Raw genomic sequence first — 25462 nt, 5'->3', positions numbered from 1 at the left:
TATTATTTGTTGGGAAACAATTTTGCTTACCTGGATCTGGGGTGATCCCTGCCACATGTGACACTCTTGTTTTAGGGGAAAATTGGCCATTTTAATAATGTGAGACTACTTGCCTTTGCATTGTTCAAAAATATCAAACAATTGCTAGAGAAAATACGGTCCCTTTAAAGTTATTTCTTTAACGCTTTGGCTTGGGAAGGTGTAATTGATGTTAAAGATAGTGAAGCAGGTTTGAAAAGAAGGCAAGGGACCCGTGCCTTCCTACCTGGGGATATCAGAACCGCAGAAGAGAACAAAGCGATCTCCTCCTCAGTCAGCTGCAAGGAACACAGATTCTTCGCAAAGTCAAACGCTTCGTTCACCAGGTCATCAGAACCTAAAAGGAAGGAGAAATTTTGAGGGGAAATACTGAACTTGTGAGATGGGGCACTGGAAGGAGCCCCTCATTATCAAGTAGGCAATCAAAGGCTTGCATATTAGACACTCAGACAGGACATTTTAAGTCCCCAGTCATAAGAAGTGAATGAGGAAAGTGGGCAACAGCTTTGCCAGGTAACTGAAGACAGCCTTAGTGGTGAGGGGGTGAAATGCTGACTAGTGAGCACTCTGTGTCACGTCAGTTGGGCACACAACCTCAACTCGACAAGCCTGAAAATATTCCTAGCTAAAAAGTTGCAAGTAAGCTGGATTTGATGGCACATGCGTAGGACGTCTGCACTTAGGAGGATGAGGCAGGAGAATTGCAAGTTTGAGGTCAGTCTGGGAGCATGGTGAGACTATCACATCCATAAAATTTTACCAACATGACTGCCTAAACATGAGCTGACCAAGGACCATAAAAGGTATGCCAGAGTGGATGAGAGGAAGACCATGAGACCTCAGCCCTCCACAAAGAATGAGCTACAGACACCTATGGAAGGCTGAGAGTGGGAGGAACAGTTTTCCTCAGCAATTAGTCAAATACCAAATGGTCAGACATACAAGTAGCATTACACAGATAGAGCAGGTTATATTTAGCAATTTATATGTATGCACCTATACATATATGTTTGTAATAACAATTAATACAAAAGGGCACGAATTTGAAAGAGAACGAGGAGGGCTCTATGGAAGGGTTTGGATAGTGGAAAAGGAAGAGAAAAATGGCATAATTATACTATAAGATCAGATATGAAAGAAAAAAATGAAAAGATTTTTTAAATATGGGATTTGAGAATCCTTTAGCTTAATCCACAGTTTTCAGAGAAAACCTAGAAAATTCTATGCTGGGGTTTAGGTAGTGTCATTTGCAATGGTATTTGAACCTGGCAACATGAGATGTCCAGGGGCTTCAAACTGAGACTTCTTACACAATGATAGTGAGCTTCTTTCATTTTGTGCACCCCCACCTCCAAAATCAGATTGATTTTCATTATCTAATTAAATGTCTCATAGGTCAGTTTCTTAGTCATTGTGAATTTTGACAAAATAGCATTGTATCTCTGCACTGATCTCTGTAAATGTTTATTTGATGAAGCTGGAAATATCCCGAAGCTGCCTGCCAAGTCTTTTCCTCCTTTCTTGAAAATCTAGCCTTGAGAAGGACGTGGAGGCATATCAACTGTAGAAGGGGAAAGGTGCCAGCCCATTGGACTTGCTGGTGCTGCCATATCAGCTAACAGCACAAGAGGTGAAAGGCCAGTGGCTTCTTTGGTGTCCATGGATGGATATGGAACAAGCGGCCCTATCACTTGTCCAGACCTTTCCTGGCCTCAGCCCATCTTTGCTAATGTCCTCATGTGTGCCTCTTCCTGGCGACTGGATCGGAGGCAACTCAGCACCTCCAAAGACTGATCCTGCTGGTGTGGCCCACAGAGTGATCTAGGGGTCACTCTGATCAGGACGGTGTCAACTGTCTGTGCTCCCAGAAACTCAGAGTCCACAGGCAGATGCACACTCTTCTGGATGGAAAATAAATACAGCAACAGGCTGTTGTGGATATTAAATATGGTTATTTCTCTTGATTATCTTCACCAATGATTATGAATTAACTTAAGAAACTCGAAGGTCACCCCTATAGGCTCCCAGTGGTCTGTATACTATGCTCTGTAGAGCAGTAAACCAGAAGTTAAGAAAAAAATGGGGGCTGTAAAAGAGTGATCTAGAGCGGACTCAACTCATTTAGCATCAGACTTTGTTTATTTCCACAAGGCCTCAATTGTGCCAGTTTTAATAGAGCTCATTGTTCTCTCCTTCCCTTCCTGATTAGGGACTGAAATTATAGGAACTGGAGAGTTAGACGAAATACTGAACACTCACCTGGTCCAATACCAACCAAATAATGAGATACTAGGCATATCATTAGCTATTTAAGTATAAGTGGAGAAGCTGTGTTGTCATCCAAGAGGAACTTACCTAAGGCTTTGAACATTTGCATTCCTCCATATTTTCCTTCAAACAGAACAGTGTTGTTTAATGGATTGAAGGCACGGCACATTCTCACTAAAACCACTTCCAAGCAACCTATAAGATAAAAAAATTCAAGATTCATATGTGTTTATCATATATCCAACAATAAAATGGTCCTAGTACATAAGAGATGGGAAACTTTTCAGGACTTTACTTTTTTGATACAAGATCTCCCTATGTAGGCTTTAAACTCATGGTCCTCCTGCCTCAGCCCCCAAGGTCTGGGTTATTCTACCAAATCTAGGAACGTTCTTTTTTTTTAAAAGTAGTAATCTTAGGGGCTAACAAGATGGCTTAGCTGTTAAGAGAACTCGCTGCAATTGTAGAGAACCAAAGTAGGTATCAGCATTCATGTTAGAAAGGTCACAACCACATGTAATTCCAGCTACAGGGGATTCTATATTCTCTTCTGGTCTCTGTAGGTACCTCTACACATGCGGTGCGTGCACGCGCACGCACACACACACACACAGAATAATAATTTTAGGAAGAACTTTTGATACTTAGTGTAATGTTTTTCCTAACACTTAGATGAAGAGTTAAAGATAACATATATTTTAAAGGTAGCTAATATGGAAGGAAGCAATAACATTTTTATGGGGAGTGGAGCATTTCTTTGGAGTTTTTGACTAATAATAAATTTCACTCCAGCTTTTGAATTTGTAATTGACAAATGGTTCAGGAAAGGCTTGTGTCAAGCCTCACATCTAATCTGTGAGCTTTGGGAAAAGGGCTACTACTGGGAAAATTCACCTTTGGGTTTCTCTGCCACATGAAATAGCAATAGGCTATTGGGGGATTTCATTCAGTCGTGCTTCATGTAGGACCAAAGAAAGTTCCCAGCGCACAGTAGGTGCTTAATAAATTCATCTACTGCCTTTTTTGTCATCTAAACATCCATTTCTATCCAGAAGCACTACTGTTGCACAGTTTCTCCATATTTTGGAGATGTGAACTTTGCCCCATTTGAAGGTTAGCGACTCCAAAGTCCCAAATTCTCTGTGAAGATTGTCCAGTTGGTTGTTGTGCCTATGGTCCCTTTCTTACGCTCTCACTCTCTTCTGATGTTTGGGTTTATTTCTTTGCTTTGCTCAATTTCTTTACTGTTTGCCTCTAGGTTTAAAGACAGGAGAAGATGCACAAATATTAACTCAACATGGTCATCTTGACACCAGTGGGAATAGATATTATTTATTGCTTATCTGCAGTATGGAAGATAGTTTCGTGGGCCCCTTACAGTCATGATCATGGCTGCAGCTTGCACTGACCATTTCAAGCAAATTTTAGTAGCTCCATTGCAGGATTACGGGTGGTTTTAAGGTGGTAAATACCTTTTATATTGGAGACAACATTTATTCAGGAGGCAGAGATGTTAATGACCATATAATTCAGTGATAACAGCCGTGAATGGGTGATCTCTGAATCTCAGAAGTGTGCTGAACTGGGTTCCCCTCTAACAGGTTTGAATTCCATGGGCTGTGATGGTGGCTGCCTCTCTGAACTGTTGGAAAGCTTCTTTGCTGCATGGGATACAATTCTTAGTTTGGAGTTCTGTGTTTCGAGTTCCATCCTTTATTTTAAACATCAGGACACTGCTGTCTTAAGGTGTCAGTCCAAGTTTATACATCAAATGGATCAGATTTTATTTGTTATTTTTATTTTTATTCCACACTTCCTAAACTCATCAAGAGGTAGAAGTCATAAGGTACCTTTGACCCTGGGTGGTCTTTCATGGTGGTGTTAACTGATAGAGGATGGTATTCACAACCCATTGTGGCTTCTTAAGTTAAGTTAGAAGACTCTAAGAATGCCTGGTGTGTAGTTTTGGAATTTTAGCTCCCAGAGCCCTGTGCCTATATGCCTGGAAGTCCAGGCCTTCTGTGGAGATGACATTCTTACAGAACCAGCAACCGAAGCCCAACATCAGAGCCTTTGCCGATGCCAGTCTGTCATCCACCACGGACAGTCCTCCACGTGAGGGAGAAAGTGGATTCTCCTGTCCGGATGGGAATTGCCTCAGTGTGCAAGAAAATAAACATAGTAGGGACAAGCCATTCGCTATAAACTATAGCTTTGAGAGCAAGATAAAGAAGTAATTCTTTAGCTAAATTTTAGGACGGCTAGGTAACTGATAACGCTAGAATTAGTGCCTGAGTCAACATTCTTGCCAGTTTATATTATTGGTTAAGGAATCAACATTATGTCACCATAACAACTATGTGTGGCCTATATTCCAACACCAGCTTTATCATGATTTGTGATATTGAATGCAACCTTTGACCCTTCTTTATCTTTACAATCTTTGCTTCAAGTATGAAATGATGCCGATGTCATAAGAATAAACGAGACATGCAAATGTGAAGACATGTTCATGGGAAAGGGATGTTATTTCCATTGTGGAAAAGTCCAGGAAGATGAACCCAAATGCTACTGTGTTCTAATTTTCTTTTCAAAGGGTTCCAAGAAAGACATAAGTTTTGGTTTCTGCTTTTTTTTTTTTTAAAATCTTATGTTGAGTTCCTAAGGGTCTTCCTGTATGTTAAAGAGAACACTAGAGAAGAGGAAGGAAGAATCCCCACGCAGAGGAGTTTCTTCCGGTAGATGCCTGCTGGAGGCTATTCTTATTAAAATGATTGGAAGTGACCACGGAGGCTGAGCTCAGCCAGCCTGGATGTTTTTGTTCTCTTGCAGAATGCAAGGAGCTGGTTTTAGCGCCAGCTCAGCAATTCAGCCACCTTGACATGCTAATTACTTTCGCTGCCTGTCAAGCTGGGCACCTCAGCCTCCGCAATTAATAGCTAGCTCTACTTTCAATAAGCAAAATTGTATTTGACTTCAAAGGGGGAAATGAATGAATATCAGGGCATTTTTATTACTGGGTTTCCTTAGGGAGTTAGCTGACAATGTAGGTGGTAAAACGGCCTACCCGTGGAAGCAGGGCGGAGGGCTCAAACAGTCCCTGTCTGAAACAGGCCCCCACAGGTCGGCCTGGCTCACCTGACTTCAGCAGTAAAATCTGGTCGTTCTGACACAGCTCCATGAAGCCTGTTATCCGCTTTGCGAACTCCACCACGTACTGGATGGCATGGGTGATCTGGATGGCGCACTGTTGCCACAGAGCCTCCCTGGACTGAAGCAGAGGACACAGACCTTGAGCTGAGCGCCTCCGCGGAGCTGATGAACTGCGCATGCCCCGTCACACTGGTCACTGCCACCCAAGGTGGGGAATCAAGAGATGGCTTTTCTTTCTCTTTTGAATTATGCCAATTCCACTGTGCTCAGTTGTCAAAAGTATCTAATTTACCAAAGCTAAATCAGGAGAAGCAAGGTTTATAGAATGCAAAATAACTATTTTCCCCATTTCTTACAGCAACAAACTTCCTCTTAGTTTGCTAGTTAAAAACAAACCCCATGCTGATGAATAGTGATTTTATCCTAGCATCTACCATAATACTGTTTTTACGGGAACCTGGTCAACAATGAACATAATATCTTTATGTTGTGTTCTTTCCCCAGAATTTAAGAAAAAAAATTCTGATTTTCTGGTTGTCATTTATTTTATGGGGGGAGGTAGAAAGTTTCACAATGTAGCCCTGGTTGGCCTAGAACTCAATGTGGAGCTCAAAGAGGCCTCAGATGCAAAGAATCCTTCCGCCCTGGCCACCCGAGTGCCAGAATTGCAGGCAGAAGCCACCAAATGAATCAGAAATTTTTTTCCTTTGTATAAGAGAAATTCCATAAGAAAGATAGGAGTTCAAATCAAGTCACTCTAATAAGTGATATAGGACCTCAAATGTATTTTACTACTTTAGTTATTTCTATTTGAACTAAGAAACTTAAATCTCTGTGACTTTGAAGTCTACTTTCTATAGATCTTCTTTCATATGACTCTATAATTATGCAAAAGAAGCAAGAATTAGGTCACCATGTTGTTTAAATCATACGTTTAGATAAACACATTTGCTTCACTAAATTTCCAACTGGTAGAACTGGTTGGTTTTTGGCAGTCTCAGTCCCAAAGTCAAATTATAAGAATCCTTAGGCCCTAGGAACAGCTTTTCCCCTTAATATGTCTAGTGTACTTAGAGAAACATGGCTATTACTGATAGTACGGGGTGAACTGCACCTTTGTAGGGCCATTTTCAAGAATGTTGAGCAAGAAGAAAATGTAGAATGTTTTGCTCCCTGTGTTTGTTTAGCAACCTTGGGCATCATTTTTGGCAGTGATCATCTAAATACTTATTTTTGGCTGAACCCATGCTACTAGGAGAAGTCCCTCATCTGACAAAGGCTTCATCTCTCCTGTCGTTCAAATGGGGCCATGACTTAAATCACGGTAGTTATGCCTTCTAGGGAACTTGTGGCAACAAGTGGACATTTTTGGTTGCCACAACTGTGTGAAAGTTGGTATATTATAGATACTCTCAGTCAGTAGAAACCAGAGAGGCAGCAAATTGTCCCTACAATGCACAAGGTAGTCCAACAGCCAAGAATGCTGAGGCCAAACGCGTCAATAATGGTGAGATAACGAAACAAGAAATGGGCAGTTACAGACACAATCCCCACGGTTCCCAGAGTACCTTGCTTTGATACGCCTTTATTTCCTCATAGGTGTGGGTCTGCCACGCCAGCTGATGTAGCTCTTCCATTGTGTACTGGCATGTCTCCAGATGGGACTTGATGATGTTCTGTGCAATTCGATCTATCAGAATAAAACAGTCATTTGAAGTTTTGTGAGTAAAATCGTTCTACTCCAAGAAATGATTTCTAGAAGATGCTCTGTAAAGGATGCAGCCAGTGATAGGCCAGCTGCACAATCATATAAAAACATCTAAACTCCACCTCCTAGCTTTTTAAAATGTCCAAGCTCTTTATTGTCGTCCAGTCAAAAGTTTCTCATCTCCTTCCCTGGTGACAGGTTTGGCGAACAAGTTGTAAGGCATTCAGGTAACTGTTTGCCTTTAAAACACATATTAAATTTCCCTGTTGTTCACTTTCTGACTGACAATTTCTAAACAGTTTAACACACCCATTCCAAAAACGCAAAAATGTTTTGAAAAGCACTGAAATAATTTTATACCAGAAAGAGGAGATTAAATACACATAAATGTTTTCATATTTAAAATCAAATCAAATAATACAATGAATGAGAAAGATGTTATGCATAGAAGGGAAAACTAAGTAGAAAAACAAAACTTCATCCGGCGACATGTGTTTTTATCTCTATTTATGGCTATGGGCATCTCTCATAATGTCGGCCTGCGAGTAGGTAACTAATAATGTTCATGATGACATTAAATTCATCTTATAAAATTTTCATATATTTCTGTCAGAAAATTATAAATAAGGAAACAATCATATCAACCAAAGGGGAGTTGGCAGATTATCTTTTGGGCTATTTGTCTCAGCTAAGGTGTATTTTATATTCTGTCTTAAATTGCTGTTATTTTGGCTTTGGATGAGCAATAGAATTGGACAGGAGAGCACTCCTGAAAACTAGCTAGGAGTTGCCTGTGTCAGATGGAGCTGGCTGTCTGTCCTTTACAGTCCCACACGCTGCTTGACCACATGGAAAGGAGGGAAGCCTGAAAAGCCCAAGGACTCGGGGTTCTTGTATGTGGGGTGTGCATGGAATGAAGATGACCAAGCCAAGTCACTGCTGTTCTTGCAGAAGCTTTCTTGTATTTAGGTGCTTTGGGCAGTGTAAGCTTGCGGTTTTTTTGTTTTTTTTTTTTTGTTTTTTTTTTTTTTTTCTAAATGGTTTTACTTTGTTTCTCTGGATAGACCTCAAAGTAATGTCAGTGCCCTCTCTGCCCCTCATTGTATTTCTGGTGTATGTGGTGTGAAGCTGTTTCAGTGACACAGAGGATGAAAAATTTAAACTATGCTTCTAGTGAACTTTCTAAATGAAGTTCTCTTTAGTTGATTGGAAACTTTGAGTCAATAGTAGCTACTGTTATTACTGGCAGGACATTCTATGTGCTTTCTCGCCAGGGAAGCAGTGTGCAGAGTTGAATGGATATAAAAGAGGGTTATTTGCTATTTCAGTCAGTCTCCTAATGGGAGACATTTCAATATATGTTAGCATTTTTCAAAGGAGAACTATAAAGTGACAGAGATAAAGATACTGCAAAATGCTAACTTATGATGACGGTCGTATTCTATTGGCTTCAACATCAACATTTCTAGCTTTTTAGCATATTACATTACAAAATCCTTTCCTTATAAAAAATCTATATTCCAAGTGTATTGAATATCCTCCCATGTTATAAAGAAGAGTGGGAATTACTCTCTACATTATATTAAAATAGATTGGTAAGTCATGGTTGATTATTTTTCAATTTCATTTGGGGAGTCTAATTATTTATATTCTAAAAATTAGATATCTGTTCCCACAGTAGTTATGCAATGAAAACCTGACACTAAAGCTTTACAGTCTTCAGACCCAGAGTGGCTTGTTTTCATCTTCAAAGGCGTACTGATTTGTTGGTGACTCACAGGCTGCAGATTTATAAGCAGAACTAGAATTACTACTTAAAATTGCACTGTGGATGATGAACTATTCTGGGTTATCTTCTAGGAGGTATGGAGAAAAGTTTAAGAATCCTCTGGTCTTCTGCTACTTGACACTCGTAGTTTTACAGAGCATCGAAGAAGAGCACAGGGACCATCAATGTGTGGAAGGACTGAGAAGACTGGACATAAAGTCTACACATTCACTTTAGGACTTGGTTGCTGGAACACTTGTAGCCAAGGCTTCCCTGCCTCTCTGTGGCCTCCTCCAGTGGGGCTGGCTGGTCATACAGAGATTCTCCCTCCTGATGTTGAGTCCTGATTCTATCGAGGCTGATAGTGTGCTTATTTTTGTGAAATTGTCTCTCTCAGACTCTTCAAGACTCTGAGATTTCCAAGAACTAGAAAAGAATATTATGTGTTCACTTAACAAATACTCTTTTTTTAAGAAAAAATAAAACTGTTATTATATATTTAAACAAAACAAACATTGATTTTATCTTTTAGTATCTACTCTGAGTATTATAGTATGATGAAATAAATTCCCTTAATTATTGGAGGGTCCTCAAAGAGAAAGTGCTCAGTTCTTTCTGGGGGAAGAAGAAGATAGCAAACAATCTGAAGGGTGATCTTAGCTGTGGCAAAGAGAAGGAAGTGTTGAAGTGTCTGAGGAGCTTGTGAGTGGAGTCAGGTTGTTGTGAAAATGCAGGTCAGATATAAGTTGCTCTGGACTGACTCATGGCAGAGGAGGGCCAGTAGGTTAGGACGTAAGACAATTCTGAACAAAAATAAGCAGGACTAGAAGACATGGCAGCAAAACAGGAATATCAACAATAGGAGGAGTGTAATTGTGGCTGACTTATTATAAAGGTTTGACAATGTCCATACATCATTACATCTACCATTTTTTGTCAAATATCCATCCTAACAACCTTGCTTACCCTCCCTTGATTCACTAAGGTTTTGAGAAAGCTAGGGTTGATCTTTTGATTGATAACCTTAAAGCCTAAGCATTCAGAATGGAGAGAAGGGAGCATCATGGATGGACTATAATTTCCCACATCCTTGTGGTAGGAAATAAGTCAAATGTCTTTTGAACATAAGGCTCATACGTGCCAATGAAGGCAGTGTGTGGGACAGCTATGTGCAGAAACTCACTTGGTCCTTCCAGGGCTCGGGTCAATAAAGCACAGGGCAAAGCTATTCCTGGTTTTTAAAAGAGTATGGGCAGAGGGCTCGTTCTGTCCTTTACAAAGATGCTTGAACATCAGAGCAAGATAGTTTTCTTGGACTGAGAGTCTGCAGTTGTGAAAAGGACTTAAAAAGAGAGGACAAAGGAGAGACAGTGAGCACAGTAAGCTAAGTTCCTGCTGGGAGCCAAAGGAGCTTCAAGAGTCCCTGCCTGGAAAAAGAGAAAAGGTAATAGCAGATGCTGTCCCCTCCAGGGACCAGCCACATGAGAAAGTCCAGACAAAGGAGGCTGAGGAGAAAGAACAGAGGAGACAGAATCTTACTGGGCAATCACACACCCTTCATCTCCTACCCTGACTTGGATTGCAGCTACTTCTCAGCAGTTGGCTTTTATTGGTTTCTTTAACTAGCTCAGGCTGAAGATGGTACGCGTTGAAAGAGGAGTTGTCGTGAGCTGTGCTAGGATAATGAGTTCGACAGGAATATGACAAACTCTGCCTTGTCTAGAGGTGGTGCTCTCGGACCCTACACTTTCTGAGATCAGGAAGAGGGAGGAAGGTGATTTAGGACAGCACAGCTGCAACCATTCTGTGAAGACCCTGTGGGCATGCTCAGTCGAGCAGTGGTTGCTAAGTTCACTGAGAGTCTGAAAGCTGCTTTAATTGCCAATAAAATGATGTTGAAGAACGAGAGACACAAAATATGCTCAGTCCTGTCTTCTGCTCTCAATTACAAGGAGGGACGGTGCTGGTTCTGGGGCAGATTAGGGAAACTGGGTGTGTGATTATAGGTTAATATTAAGTTTATAGTCCTTATTTTGTATTAACTTTATGAAAAATATCTCTCTGACTTTCATGTATTTTCCCATAAGGATAAACATACATTTTTCCCTTTTTGGTGAAATTACACTTAGATTTATATGTAGTTCTGATTCTTTTTTAGGGGGAAAGCTTATTAGAATCCATGTTTTAAAATTAGTTAATAGAACTTGTAAATTCATAAATGAATTAACTAAATGAGACAAAAATTACAATGGGTAATTCACATGAGATAATAATCCATGAAAACTTTCTACCATTTTTGGTGAAAAGATATAAAACAATATTACTAAATTGTCACACTTACCCAAAAGTCTTTAGGGTAATCGGAACTCTACTTATGATGTGGGCAATGAGAGGAGAGAAATTAAATTTTTGAAGGGGAAAATGGAATAAAAATGATGGTAATTCTCTGTAGTGTATGCAATAATTATGGAAGCCTGGGGCTGGAGTTAACCTCCTTCCTAGATTTCCAGATGGTCTAGGCCTAAATAATCCTGTAGGTCTCTCTTTTGGTCCCCATCTATGTCTTAGTCTCACTGCCTCTGTCTGTCTCTCTGCTTCCCTTCTTGTGTCTCTGTCTCTCTCCCTTGCTCTCTGACTTCCACCTTCTCATCCATCTTGAATACTTCTCACTGTAATGTATTCAATGAGTCAAACTGAAAAGGAACCCCTTTCAGGCCCTCTCATCATGAGATGGGGGAGAGTTCACACAGCCAGATGAAGTTTTAAAGGTCAGGCATCGTGGATGGCACAAAAAAGATGCCTGGAAAATATTTTGAAGCAAAATTACAGGAATGTATGGAAAACAACTTTTCTTGCATACCAATTCGACAGTAAAGCAAAGTTTAGAAACGAATCACTCATTGCCAGGTTCAATGGGTAGCAGGCCACCTCTGCTTCAGCAGGGGAGGAAACTGACAGCCAAGGTGACAATTTCATGTTTGTAGCTGTGATGTTATAAAACAGGGACCAGCTTGCAGCTCCTAAAATAGCCAATGACCTTCTGCAGCTCTGATTCCAACCACTCAGCGGGTTTTTTTTTTCTTCTTCTTCTCCACCAAAGTGGCTTATTTTAGCTCTCACTAGACATTTCAGGGAATGGGGGCTCTCCAAAGGCTACACTGTCTCCGTCGTGGGTCCCGCATCCCACAGGTGCTTTCATTAAGATCTCAGGTTCTGGGAGTGTGGGGAGTTGAGCATGTCTTTACAGACTGCTGCTATTAGTATGATTACCAAGAGCACCCTGGCCTAACTGCACCAAGTAGAGGAGATGTGGGTGCTCTCTATGGCTCTGGAGGGCTGGCGTCTGAACTTCCCAACCCTCTCCTCTTCCCTCCCAAGAGAATGGATGGTTTGTTCTCAGCAAGCTAGACCCCGCCCCCTCAATTTGGTTTCTTTTACAAGAATTTATTTTTTGGGGGGAGAAATATTTTTATTAAAATACTCTATTTTATTTCAATCAAAGAGATTAATGGATCTTTAATTTGCAATTTGCCTTAAGGATCTAAAGAAGGGCTGAAGAGTCTGCGTAGTTTATGCATGTGACTAGTGTGGATGTGAATGGCTTAGGGGATCTGCTTTGAATTAAAGCCACGCTATCTCCATGGACTCTCTGAAGGCAAGTTTAAGCCCCCGTGTGAGGTTTCATTGTATCAAGGTTCCCCAGACTCCATGCTTTGTGAGGGCAACTAGGATACATTATTAAACCAGCTGGCTGGAAGGTGAAGCAGAGAATGAAATGCACCTTTTGCCTTTTGCCAGTGAATCATGCTTTCTACCTTTCTGTTGTTCAATAGAACAAGGGCAGTGGTTTCTCATCAACGATGATGTCAGAAGACACCGTGTCGGTTAAGACCTTTCCGATACTTTGAATTTCTATCCGGAACACAAGACCTTTAAGCATGAATAGAATTAAAACACTAGTAACACTGAAGCTTAAATGTTCGGTCTATTTGTGATCCAATTGCCTTTGACGAAACAGAAGTTTTAGCATTTCTGGTTTGTGTTCTTTTCAGTGGGAGGTTGCAACAATAACCTATGTGTTGTTTGTTGGCTCAGTCCATTGTTGGGCCATCATTACTCTCGCCAGTGAGTCATAGTAGCTTCGAGTTTGCTTTTCACGTGAGTTCTATTGTTAACTCATATCAGAGTAGCAGAATTGATTTTTTTTACTTTATGTAGACCAGCACCAAAAGATGCTCAGAGTTTTTAGAAAATAGTATCTTAACAAAATATGAGGTTATACTTTTATAGTTTTTATAATTGATATAGTTATAGAGTGCTGAGAGTATGACAAAACACAATATATGTAATAATGAAGCAAAGAATAGATCAGATTAATGTAAGTAATGATAATATGTGACAAAGACTGGCTGAACAGATGACTAGAAATTGATAATATTTTCTTAATATTCAGAAAGACCTTGCCATGTACAACAGCTTTTTGACAGAAGGTGGCAAGGGGAGAAATTGAGAAGAATCAAAAGAGCATGTGCAAGCTTCCATATTTTAGATGAGCTGATCCAAAATGCAAAAAAAAAAAAAAAAGGAGCAAAAACATATTGACAGCCTAAGAGGATGCTTTCTCATTGCTGGCTAGTTGAAAGCTGTTTTGGATCATGCATCCTTTGTTTTATTTCAACAGTGCATGTCTAATTTTTGGGAAATTAGGGTTTTCTTTCTTGAAACAGTTGACAAAATTGAGAAAGAATCTATTATGAAAACATTCCATTTCAAAATTAACTTTCAAAGTAAAAGACCCCCTCTACAGAACAAGGGGGAAAGAGGAGCGTGCTTAAGTGTCTACAGCTACCCAGTTTTCAGGCAGCCGTGTTCGAAGATGGGGAAGTCAAGAACAACCCCTTCCCAACTTCTAATTTATGTTTTTGAGAAAGTCAATTAATCTCTCCCAGTCATGGTTCCGTCGACAGGAGAGTTTAGCCACAGTGACACTCTCTCTGGCTCTGGGAGACAGAGTGACTGGAATCTGAGAGACAGACTGGCACATTTTGTTCCATTTGACTCCTGCAAGACACATCCTACTGAGCTAAAGGGAGAGAAGGGACCCCAGCTTTAAAGGCAAATGGAATTCTGGCATGAAAGACACAGACAATGGACTGCAAACTTCACCAGAATCCTTGCTGACTCCCCTTTAAGAACTGCACCTCCCCATCCTGCCCAGAGGATGGTTAGAGGACCACAGATGATGAAATCTAATTATAAAAATTGCTCAGGGCCATCATTAGGATTGATGTTTATTATCCGAATTTTGTTGACACATGGATTGATCGTTAATTTAGACAGAAGCAACCCTTCCTTCTCGGTGCATATTTGGAACTTTAGTCAATATATTTCTGACCTTTAGAACAAAAAAAGCAATTTAGAGGTAACCTTTGGAGCCCACTTTTATATGTTAAGCGCTTATTGTAAATCTTAAAAAAAATACCTTGATTGTTTTATTAATTGGTTTAATTAGGTGATCTAAATGCTTCTTAAGTAGTCTGGGATAAAACTGGCCAAAGTGTTCTAGAACAACCTGCTTACAAAGGAGCTAACAGTTCCTTATTTACAGAACAGGTCTCTTTAGGCTTCATACCCAGGGCTCAAGTTTAATGGTTAATTTGTTCACCTTAGTGTCAAAGGGGCTTGTCAAAGGAAGCTTACATCCCAAATTAAAGAAACAAAATAAAACTTTTCAATTTAACAAATTTCTCTGCACCTTGACCATCACAAAAATAAAGGCTCTTCTAGTTGGTGGATAGCCCTGTGCTAGGCTAGTGGTCCCAAAGTTACCTCCATCAACTTGATTACCAATAGGCGTTTCTTGCTTCCATGGCCATGGTGGTATTTTTAACTCTAACTACCTCTTTCAAAAATGGGTACTTGAAAACAGAGCAAAGTCTGCAGCGTCCCAAGCAGCGCTAGAGCCACCATCAAGGCTTGCAATCTCGTGAAAGCATGGCTTGCTGCAGCATAATACTCAAAAATGCAATTCTGCGTGGTGTTGTCAGCAAAAGTCATTTCAAAGGTTACCTTGTGGGTCCCAGCATCCCTTTCTATAAGCCAAGTTAGACCATCCTGAAATCGTTCCCTTTCCTTTCTGCAGAACATTTCATATCTATGATGACTTTTGAAATTGAGTGTATAAAATGGAATTGCCTTTCCAATAGCTTCTCAATGCTTTTTTTTTCTTCCTGGTGGATTTAAGAATCTTATGAAGTTTTGAATCCCAAGTCAAAAAATTAATCCTAAAATAGTATTTCTAGGGGAATTTCACTGAAGTTCAACTTTTCACAATTTTAACTCAAAATTGAAAAGGTGCATTAGAAGTTTTCCTTACACTAGTAAATGTTAGCACATTAGGAAAGCTGTATTGAGTGGTATCAACATTTATGTACTGTAAATAGATGTACATGTTCATAAATGCTTGAACTGACCATGTATGTTTGTGTAGATTGTAGTAGAGACAAAACTTTACATTTGCTTAGAGCCACCCTACTCTCAAAATGCTTTGCGTAGTTTCCGAATAATGGGAAATCGGTGCCCTAAGTGTGACAGCAGGTGACCTTGGTATCATCACTAGGTGATATTTGTAGTCTTTGAGTGAGAGTTTATTAAAGGATATTTAGAAAGGTGGATTTGATTGACCAGTAAAAGCAGCTACAGAATCTGTTGTCCTAAGTTCCATTTAAAATAATTCATGATCATGGACCAGTTGGAATAAGTTCTAATCATGGTCAGCCCCAAAGTTTGTGGCAATCAGGGAATTCTTTTATTTATTTACTTTTGAATAGAAGATTGAGTGCCTGAGCTAGGCAGACATTGGGAGGTGTCTGTGAGTGCTGAAAGAACACGATGATGTTTGTGTATCACAGGGGCAAAGTATGTCTCTTTCCAGTGACCGACCCAGGCGGCACTCCTCAGGAGTTAAGAACAGACGTTCACTCCGTGATCAGATTTGTTTTTCCCTCAGTGCTACAGATTGCACAGTGGCTCACAAGTCCTTCCTTACTATTCTCCTATGCTCTCCTCATTGTAGTGGCTGAAACAAAGGTTGCCTGTGTGTACTGCCAAAACTCTCCGGAAGGTGAGAAACTGTGGTCCTTTGAGGTCATTTTGTCCAGTTGTCTTTCCTTTTCAGAATGGGAGACTGAGCCTCACAAAGCCGAACATTTGGAACAAGCGCACATGGAATAGTAGGTGGACCTGTGATTTCAAATCTCAGTGTATTTTTTCTCTAAATGCCTGCAGACTCTGTGGCCGGAGTGAGTGGGAGAGGGGGTTACAGGACATTTACAAGACAAACTTTAAGGCAAGAAAGGATAAACAAGGCAGACTGGATTTTCCTTTCCACAGAACATTTGAATGCTTTCCTTGTAGATTTAGTGTCCTGTTGGTGTTAAGGACCCACTAGACTGTTGCTCTAAATCGAACGTGACTTGTGCTTGTGCAGGTGCTACCAGAGGACATAGATATCCCACAAGCTGCAACTTGTGTTCTCTGCATTGCATTCCCACAGGAAGTTAAATAATGACCATTACAAAACACATACTTAGAAAAGTCCACATGGTTAAAAGGAGCTGCTTTAAGTCCATTGCATCTACTCAGAGTTCTTAAAGTCATCATTTGAAATGTATAGAGAAGTTTGCAAAATGAAGCACCCTGAGCAGTGTCCTTTGGTTGTCTCTGTAGCTTCAACAGTCTGAAGCCATACATTACAGAGACTAGATGGCTTTAGGCTCATCTCATGTCGTCTCCTCTATTCAGACTCGGTTATGTAATAGACATATCCAAAATGAGGCTTATTTCTATGTTTGTTACTTAAAACTCCAGATTCCACGAATAGAACACAAAGGGACTACGAGAAGAAATCCATTTTAACACTATGTGGGAACAATGAGACCAGTGAGTCCACGTTTCCTTGTCTCTGTCTGGAGGGAAACTCAGCAAAATCTCAGACCCAGGGGATAGGTGTGGAAGGCACCCTCTGCCTCAGCATTGCAGCTAGTCTAAGTACATATGTGCATATATATTCACATGCATTTTATGTATATATATATATATATATATATATATATATATATATATATATTCATTCTTCTTTCTTTTGCCTTTTAAAAATCTTTGGCTTCTTAAAATTGTCTTGTCTGGAACCTTCTAGATACCTTGTCAATCATCTTTCATCTTAAATGAGCTTTTTTCAGAGTATAATCCCTGTAGCATCCCCCGAGCATTGGAGAACTGTGGTGGTAAGCGAAAACCAGTGGTTCCGTTTTGATTTTTTTCTGCTCACTTGCTGAGAATCCTTTGCCTAGCTTCCCTTCTCTATCACCAGCCACACAAAATTTTATTCCCGGAGACATAAGACATCCATCACACCAGTTTGAAGTAAATTCCCAGCCAGGTCCTGTCAATACTGAGGCCTAAATATTAATTTGTGGTTGACTTCCAGCCTCTTCTTATTTCATGGTTTCTTCTTCTCCTGGGAGTTTGAAAAGCCCAGAGATAGATTTTTGAAATATTTTTTGTTGTTTCTGTTCTCTTAACTGTATTTTGCTTTTCAGCCTCAAAATTTTGAGACTAAAAGATTTCCTGATAAGAAAATAAGAAGAGGTCTGAATATCTGATATTCACCATCTCCCAGACCTTCATGTCCTGGATCATTTAGGACTTAGGTTCCACGACAGCTTAAACAAATAATTTACTTGGTTTAGCATACTGGGATTGAACAAAGGGCCTTATGCCTGCTAGGCTGGTGTCTTGCTGGTAATGGCCAGTCTATTCTATTCCAAATTGTAGTTATTTCTTTTGACATCTATCATTTAGATGGTGAGAATAGACTCTAAGTCTTGTTTATTTCCGGTGGCTGCAATATTGCAAAAAGAAATTCCTCAAAGCATGCCCAGAAGTCTATGGTAGCAAAAATCAGTTGTTTAAGTTAGAATTAAGCTTTACTGGTTAACGAACTCTGTGCCTCAGAAAGCAAGAATTTCTGACCCTTAACCTCAACTAGAGGCTTTCTCACAGGTGACCTGAAGCAGGGGTGAGACTCCTGCTGACTGAAACGTGTGGAAAGATTTCACATTTTTTTCTCCACAGAAGCCGTTATCATCAGGATCCTTATTCCAGGAAGTGTGAGTTCCTCGGGCACCTCTGGTGAAGGGTGTGTTTGATTTGGGCTCATTCCTGACTTTAATAACATGTATAATTGACTTGATGATTTATATGCAGTTGTTTGAAATGTTAAGCTGTAGTTCATAAATGAGTATTTATCTAAAATTTCAAAACTGTGGGGCCTTATTGAACACAGGCTCATCTAAAGCCTGGTTTGAAAGAAAGATCTATTCATAAGGACTGATTTCAGCATAATGGTGGGACTACACGTTCCTTACCCTCTCAGAAACCAGAGGGAGCAGTCAGAACCAGCTGCCATGAGTGATGCTCAGGAATGTCTTAGTGACCCAGAGTCTTAGATTCACCATTTAAACTGTGGCTAAGCTAGGATTTTCTCTTTTGTCTGTACAGGACTTTTTCAGTGACAACATGCCACCCACCAAGTGGTTCATATATCTAATGATCAAGTCAAGTCAAAAGGTCAGCAGAAAACCCTGTGAACTTTATGTAATGTCACCTAGAAAGATGCCAGCAGGCATCAAGTGCCAAGCAGTGCCAATGAGCTTCTGAGTGGTTAGTCGCTTAACAGGAGAAATTATACTATAAAGTTTAAAAGAATGACTTTTGAGTACTTAGACCTGGGCTCAAATTTGTCCTCTGGTTTTACTAAGAATCTGACATCTAGCCTCAATGTTTTCTCCTATAAAATGGGTATACAGTCATTCATCAGTCAAGCCAAGACTTCTTAAAAAATTAAAAGTAGAGTATCATTTAACACAATGGGTACTTAACAAAAGGAGATTGTACTGCCTATAATAGCTAGGGATATTATGTAAGAATCACAATATTGATTTTACCATGATAATGATAATTCTTAGAAATGGAAATTAATAGCTTCAGAGTTATAAATATCTACTCATTTCTCCCCCTGACATAAGATAAATGACTATTATTAGTCCAGGTTTGGAGCTAAGACTCATAGACATAAAAGATCGCAGCTTGAGTGAACCAGAGTACATCACCGTTCTCTGCTGCCTTCTTGCACAGTGATGCTCTTATGGACTCAGTGTTGTAGCGACATGGGTGGCAAGTTTTAGATAGCTCATTAAGATAAGGCATTCGTCACCGCGCTGTGGCTTTGCAACCCCACACACCTAGATCCATACACATGGAATGGGTTTGTGTCCACTAGGTGGCATTGCTGTTTTAACAAAATCTGAGCAGAGCCAATATTTAGGTTTAAGAGTCTGTTACAATTGAGAGTACTCATAGGACACTTCTAATTTCCCCCTTAAAGTCTGATGAGAATTTAGAGCACATGTAGAGATCCGTACAGACTAGTGATGTCTTGAAATAATTATGAAAAGTTCTCTTTGGGTATCAGAGTCTCTGCGGGAAGCCCTGATGAGATGTGGTGTGCAGCTATCTGGTTCTCTTCTATCAGATCATAGGAAAATAGGCTGAGGGCCAGAAAGGGAAGTGCTTGCCCACAGGAACCCAGAGCCAATGGTTTTGTCTGCAGCATTCTTACCATAATTTCTATTGATGATAAGTCATAAATAAACCGTGAAAGTGTCCCTTTTGCATATGAGGCCAAAGATTGCTAAGTATTTCCCAGTTTTAATTTCATTAGGAATTAAATGTATGTTCCATCCCAATCCTACACTTGAGAACTTGCATAGTAAGTGGTATCATACTTTGTTTTGACACACCCCTTTGGAAAGAGTGGGGGCCTCTGCAGACAAACGCCCTGTGGGTTGCGAATGCAGTAAGCAGCAGGTAAATAGGCGAGCACAAGTCCCTGGACTGAGACTTCCTGAAGTGGATGCTGGGTTCTTTCACAGAGTTACCATGGGCCCCTTCTGAAGCAGTGAGTTGCCCCTAGGCTTCTATAAGTCCCTATTTCTGCAGTAAAATAGCATTATTTTTGTTTTTGCTTTTTAGACTTTGATGAAATAGAAATGTTTACAAAGTATCTCTGATACAACAAGGACATGGGTAAAGATAACAATGTAGTGGACCAATCAGAGTCCAGCTATTGGTGCCTCTTAGTTGGGATATCAACAACTTAATTTTCTGTCACATGATGAGCCACTGGAAAACAGAAATAATATCTCAGGTTCATCATTGTGTGGCATTGTTTCATTCCTCAAATACATGTCATATGCAGCCTAGAACACAGTCATAGATTTCATTGTATGTTCACAGCAAATCCAAATGAAAATGATACTTATTTGATGGCAACTAAGCATAGGGCTTACAAAGGTAACTATAGCGGAGACTTAGTGGGCCCTTGTCTAGTGGTGTCCTTCTTATGATATTCCTGTGACCTAAAACCTTGCTTTGTCCTGTTCAACGATTAAAGAACTGGGATCAAGGAGCTCGCTGTACTCTACATTATAATCCACAGAGCCAGGATTTGAACTCAGGTTGTGTGACTCTTAGCCTGGTGGCAGTCACTCCTGCTTTTGCTCTAACTTTTCTATGGTGAGGTGGGCATGTAGCTCTGCTACCTGGGAGAGAATTGTATTATGAGAGTTTGCTACTGTTCTTCTGGCAGTTCCTTAATGAGATTAACCCATTCAACATTCCTTAGACTGTGGAGTTTTTAACAGGATGAACAAAATTATGGTAGACCGGAAGGGGGCTTGCCTGAGATGGGGACATTTCTGAGATCATGCCCTAAGAGGTCAAAAGTCATCATAGGTGAAAGCTGTCCAGGAGTAACTTGTTACTCTGTATTGCATAGCCTTCAAGACCATAGTCATTATTGCTATGATTCAGAATCCCATGTAGAATTCATGTGTGTGCATGCATGTCCACATTTGTATGTACAGGCATGTGGGATAACCTTGGCTGTTGCTTCTCAGGAGTTGTCCACTTTGTTATTTTGAGACAGGCTCTCTTTCTGGCCAAGATCTCAAATAATCTAGGCTGGCCAACAAGTCCAGGAGGCTGCCTTGCCTAGCTCCTCAGTGCTGAGATATTAAGTGGGGTACCAAGTTTTTAAAAACATGGAATCTGGGGTGTAAACTCAAATTCTTGTGTGTGAATGCTCTCCCTCAAATACCCATGTCAAATTCCTGAATTAGACTTGAAAAAACCCTTAGCTTTCTTCTGGACTTCCTGCCGCACCATATAAAGTGGGAAGCTGGGGTTCTTTTTGCTTAGGGTGCGCCTACAGCAATCTTTGAGAACCATTTATTGTATTACTGCATACTCTGTCCCCTTCTCTTGAATAACATTGCTTTGGAAAGCTAGGAAATATCCTTGCTCCCACCAACAATATTTTTCTCTCTATAAGAATCCAAATTCACCAGAGAGCATCAATTCTTTCCTTATAGATTGCATCTTTCTTATTTCTTCCTTCTTCCTTCACTCAACTCTGATGGGGCAAGGGGATTGGGACAGTTGTTAGAGTATAAACCAATTTCATTTTCTCAGTAGAAACCAGGTATGCATCAGTTCATTTAAGGCTGTGAAGATGCCTTTCTTAAGCGGGACTAGGGCAACTTTAAGGGGGAACCTTCCAGAAATAAAACTCAGAGACGACTCAGACTTACCGATCTCAGTCATTGTTATCCCAGGAGCTAACTGCCCATTGTTGAAAGAGCTATAGGTAAACAAGTTGGGTACGGATGTGAGGTCATAGATAGGTTCTTGCTTTATCTGTTTGATTCCAGTCATGTCCAGTCCTGATTGATCGGGAGATGGCTGACCAGAATCTATGTTGTAATATCCTTCCGATTTCGGCAAGTCAATGACGTGCCCGTTGGCGTAGGTGCCGCCGGGCTCGGTGTTCAGGTTGCTGAGACCGTTACTGATGCTGCTGCTGTACACCCTGGCAAGGGCCTCTGCCTCCCCACTCTGCTGTTGCCGCTGCTCCTGCAGCCGTTGCTGGTGCTTCTGCACCTCAGCATACAGGCTGTCACGCTGCTTCTTGGACATTCTCCCGAACTTTACAGCTAGGATAGAGAGAAGAGCAAAAGACAGCAGTGTCGTTAGCATTACCTTAGCCATTTCACTCTAAGGGACCTGGGTGGTTATCCCATAAGTATCATATAGGCAAATCCCCATGGCTGCAAATCGGGGTTTCACTCTTACATTTTGCATTTAGGGAAACATTGTATTTGGAGGGTGTGTTGATTTGCATCGCGTTGTTGTCCAGTGTGTTGCCCAGCTTTCTGCCACTGTAACTGGTAACTGAGATGATCAGGTTAAAAGTAGAGAAGGTTTCTTTGTGGCTCACAGTATTAATGGCTTTTGTGCCAGTGGCAGTGCAGGATACTATGCTAGAGAATGTGTGGTAGAGCAATTCAACCCAAGCAAGCCAAAGAGAGGAAAAGGAAGGGGCTGAGGTCCCAGTGTTTCCTTCAGAGGGGCACTCCCTAATGACCTAAGGCTTCTCTCAAGGCCCCACCCTCTAAAGGTTCTACAGCCTCTCAGCAATGTCAACCTGGGTTCCATACTCTTTAATGGGTCCCTTAGGGGGACATTCAATATCCAAATAGTAACAGTAAGCTAGGAAGAAATGTAAAAATGTGTATTGTTTGTCACTGCCATGACATTGAAGCTGTATTCTTCTCTCTCTCTCTCTCTCTCTCCATTTGTGGATAGCATATACAAAACCAAAATAATGAACCTTATGAGACTAGCAAAGGTTTCCTGCTATTAAAATGGCCTCTGTCATCAATATTGACTTTCTTCCCTATCATTAGGACTGCCAGGCCCTTGGAAAGAAACTCGTTGTTTCAGCTTGGGACATCTTTTATTGGTAAGAACAAGGATGCAGGTGGTGTGAAAACCTCATCAGTTGCTGCCATTTTGGATTTTGGAGTAAATGATAAGAAGCTTTGGATGGCGGTATTTGTATGCACTCAGGGCAAGTGATCCAGCAAGAGCGACTTTCCTCATTATCCCAGCTCGAAGGTTTATTCTGCCCCTTTCTTGCAACCAAATCCTCAGGCATTTTAATGGAAACCGAGGGAGAGGCTCTGCAAGTGTCTGGGAGTTATATAAAAAGGCTTTCACCCCCATGCACAGCTTTCTGATTTGTGGAACACAACCTCCCTAACTGATATGGGTAGTGACTTCTTCCTCACAAGCCGTCAACCTTTCTTTTAGCATGCTAAACTGCTTGGTTCAAGTCATTTTGCATTCTGCTCATCTGAGTTTCTCATTTTTTTTCCTTTGGTGGTGGTGCCAATTTCCTCATGTTTTGTTGATGTCAGGACATCAGAGGGTGGAGAAAGGAGGGAGACAAGTGTAGAAACAGATAAAGATTCACTCATTAGTGTTGGAGTTCTTTCTAAAAACCTCGACACACAGGAAGTGCTTGCAGGCTCTCAGCTCAGAGGGTCCATAGGGGAGGCCTGCATTGCGAGGATGCTTCCCTTCACTCCCTGTAACATCTCTCCACATTCCTCTTCCTCTTGCATTGGGAATGATGCTATGAAATCTTATCTGAGGATGGATTGTTCAAAATGGAGACCACACTTCCCAGCCCCAATTACTGAGCAATTTGACTGTGTGATTAAGTCCTGGATACTAGGGTGTGCAGGGTGACAGAGTGTTTAGATATTCCTAGGTAGAGTGGCATGTTCTCTCTCTTCTTGCCTGCCAGACTGAGGCTGTGACTGGCTGGACTTGACCCCCCCTCCCCCCCAGTCTCTTCCTCTTTCTTCTTACTCCTTAATCTTTCTAAAAGAAAATTCATGAACTCTGGCTTTTCAATGCTGCCTAAATAGAAAGATGAAGTGGTAGTTTTTTTTTTAATTTTTTTTTTTTTTTTTTTTTGGTTTTTCAAGATAGGGTTTCTCTGTGGCTTTGGAGCCTGTCCTGGAACTAGCTCTTGTAGACCAGGCTGGTCTCGAACTCCCAGAGATCCGCCTGCCTCTGCCTCCCCAGTGCTGGGATTAAAGGCGTGCGCCACCACCGCCCGGCTATATGAAGTGGTAGTTATCCTGTAGTTTTTCCCAATGAAGAGAAACAATCTAATTCACTACCAGCAAACGCCTTTTGCCCTCTCGGTTGTCGCGTTTCCCGGGTCTAGAATTGGTTTGGCCCCTTGTGTTGCATTTAACTTGCTGTGTAGACACTGTTGTCCTTACATTCTGTTTCTTCTCGGATTTTTTTATTTCCTTTTTGAGTATAGTGGCATTTCAGCCAGACCACAGACAGCAGAAGTCTACCGAATGGTTAGGGAAACTTTTCCTCATGCTTTTATGTTATGTCGTTACAAATAATATCGAACATTGACTCAGGAGGACTGTGTCCCAAGAAAGTGGTATTCACCTTCTCTGTTGCTGACTTTGCATATGCATTTACGTCAGCTTTGGTGGCTCTAATGACAGCTCTCATCTTCTCGATACAAGAATGAACTCTATCACATAAGATTAAAATTTTGCAGTAATTTTATAGAATAGTGTGCATTCACAGGTTTAAATCTTAGGAATTAAAAATCAAGAGTGAGTCAGTTTTCTTCATGACATCAGAACTGCCTTTAAAATACTTGCCATTTAACCCTCAAGTCTATGAACTTTGAGAAAGAGTGATTGGATTGATGACCCTGATTCCCTTTCCTTGCACCCTTTCACATTCTCCATGACAATTCCCAACTCCCCTTTATTCTGTGCCAGCGTGATGCCCAGCCCTGGACTCCCAGGCGCATGAACTGCCTAGGTCAATGGGTTATTGACAAATGTGTTATAAGCAGAGACTTGAAAAGGGCCTGTTTGACTGGGCACCTCACCACACAAGGGCATGCCTGAACTAGATTGCTGAACAATAGGATATGCAAAGCTGACTCAGGCCTCTTCTGTCGCCCAAGCAAGGCCATCTACCATCAGCAGGGTCACAGACTGCCCTGCCGCCAAAGCACGCCTCCATGTGCTGTTGACCATAGTCCTTGTAATCAGAGCTAGTGATGTTGGAAAAGGGTGTTGCCAAAGGCTCCGCTGTAATCGTCTGCGGACTCAACAGAGCAATGTACATCTGTTGCACGAGGCTGGCTTGTCAGGTGACAGAGCAATTGGAATAGCTAGAAAGAGGCAACTTAAAGAGGCCACAGCTTGGAATTCGCAGGCTTTGTCTTAAATCAAAGACTTTCACAGACAATGACTACAGAACTACTCCAGCACAAGTTTTTCATTTATTTCAGAAAAGTGTTTCAGTTTTATCTCCTCTCCTGCAATAAAGCTGGCCGTCTACTCTGGAGGGGAAGATGTACAGTACACCACGAAAATACACCAACTGAACTTCTCCGCCATAGAAACATTTCCTGGCTATTATCTGCAGACTCCTTGATGTATTCAAAGTTCCACTTTAACAAAGGCCATCTACAGTTATATTTTCAAGCATTTACATGCTTTTCATCA

The 25462-nt window shown here is 40.9% G+C and overlaps 1 protein-coding gene across 1 annotated transcript in view; it reads right to left on the bottom strand.

Annotated features, from left to right (window-relative positions):
- The window catches only part of Rorb (RAR related orphan receptor B), a 179839-nt gene that overhangs the window by 23779 nt on the left and 130598 nt on the right, over nt 1–25462 (bottom strand). Inside the window, exons 4-8 of the mRNA XM_041661294.1 lie at nt 21650–22051; nt 7029–7150; nt 5446–5578; nt 2395–2502; nt 266–376 (exon numbers count right to left, since the gene is read on the bottom strand). Coding sequence (XP_041517228.1) covers nt 266–376; nt 2395–2502; nt 5446–5578; nt 7029–7150; nt 21650–22051 — 876 coding nt within the window. The remainder of the gene's footprint in view (nt 1–265; nt 377–2394; nt 2503–5445; nt 5579–7028; nt 7151–21649; nt 22052–25462) is intronic.

The sequence above is a fragment of the Microtus oregoni genome, unplaced genomic scaffold, assembly GCF_018167655.1.
Source record: "Microtus oregoni isolate MIOR12 unplaced genomic scaffold, Mior012 000012F_ref0000307, whole genome shotgun sequence".
Taxonomy (NCBI): Eukaryota; Metazoa; Chordata; class Mammalia; order Rodentia; family Cricetidae; genus Microtus; species Microtus oregoni.
Note: the sequence above shows the minus strand (reverse complement) of the source record. Positions and strands in the feature narration are given on the sequence as shown.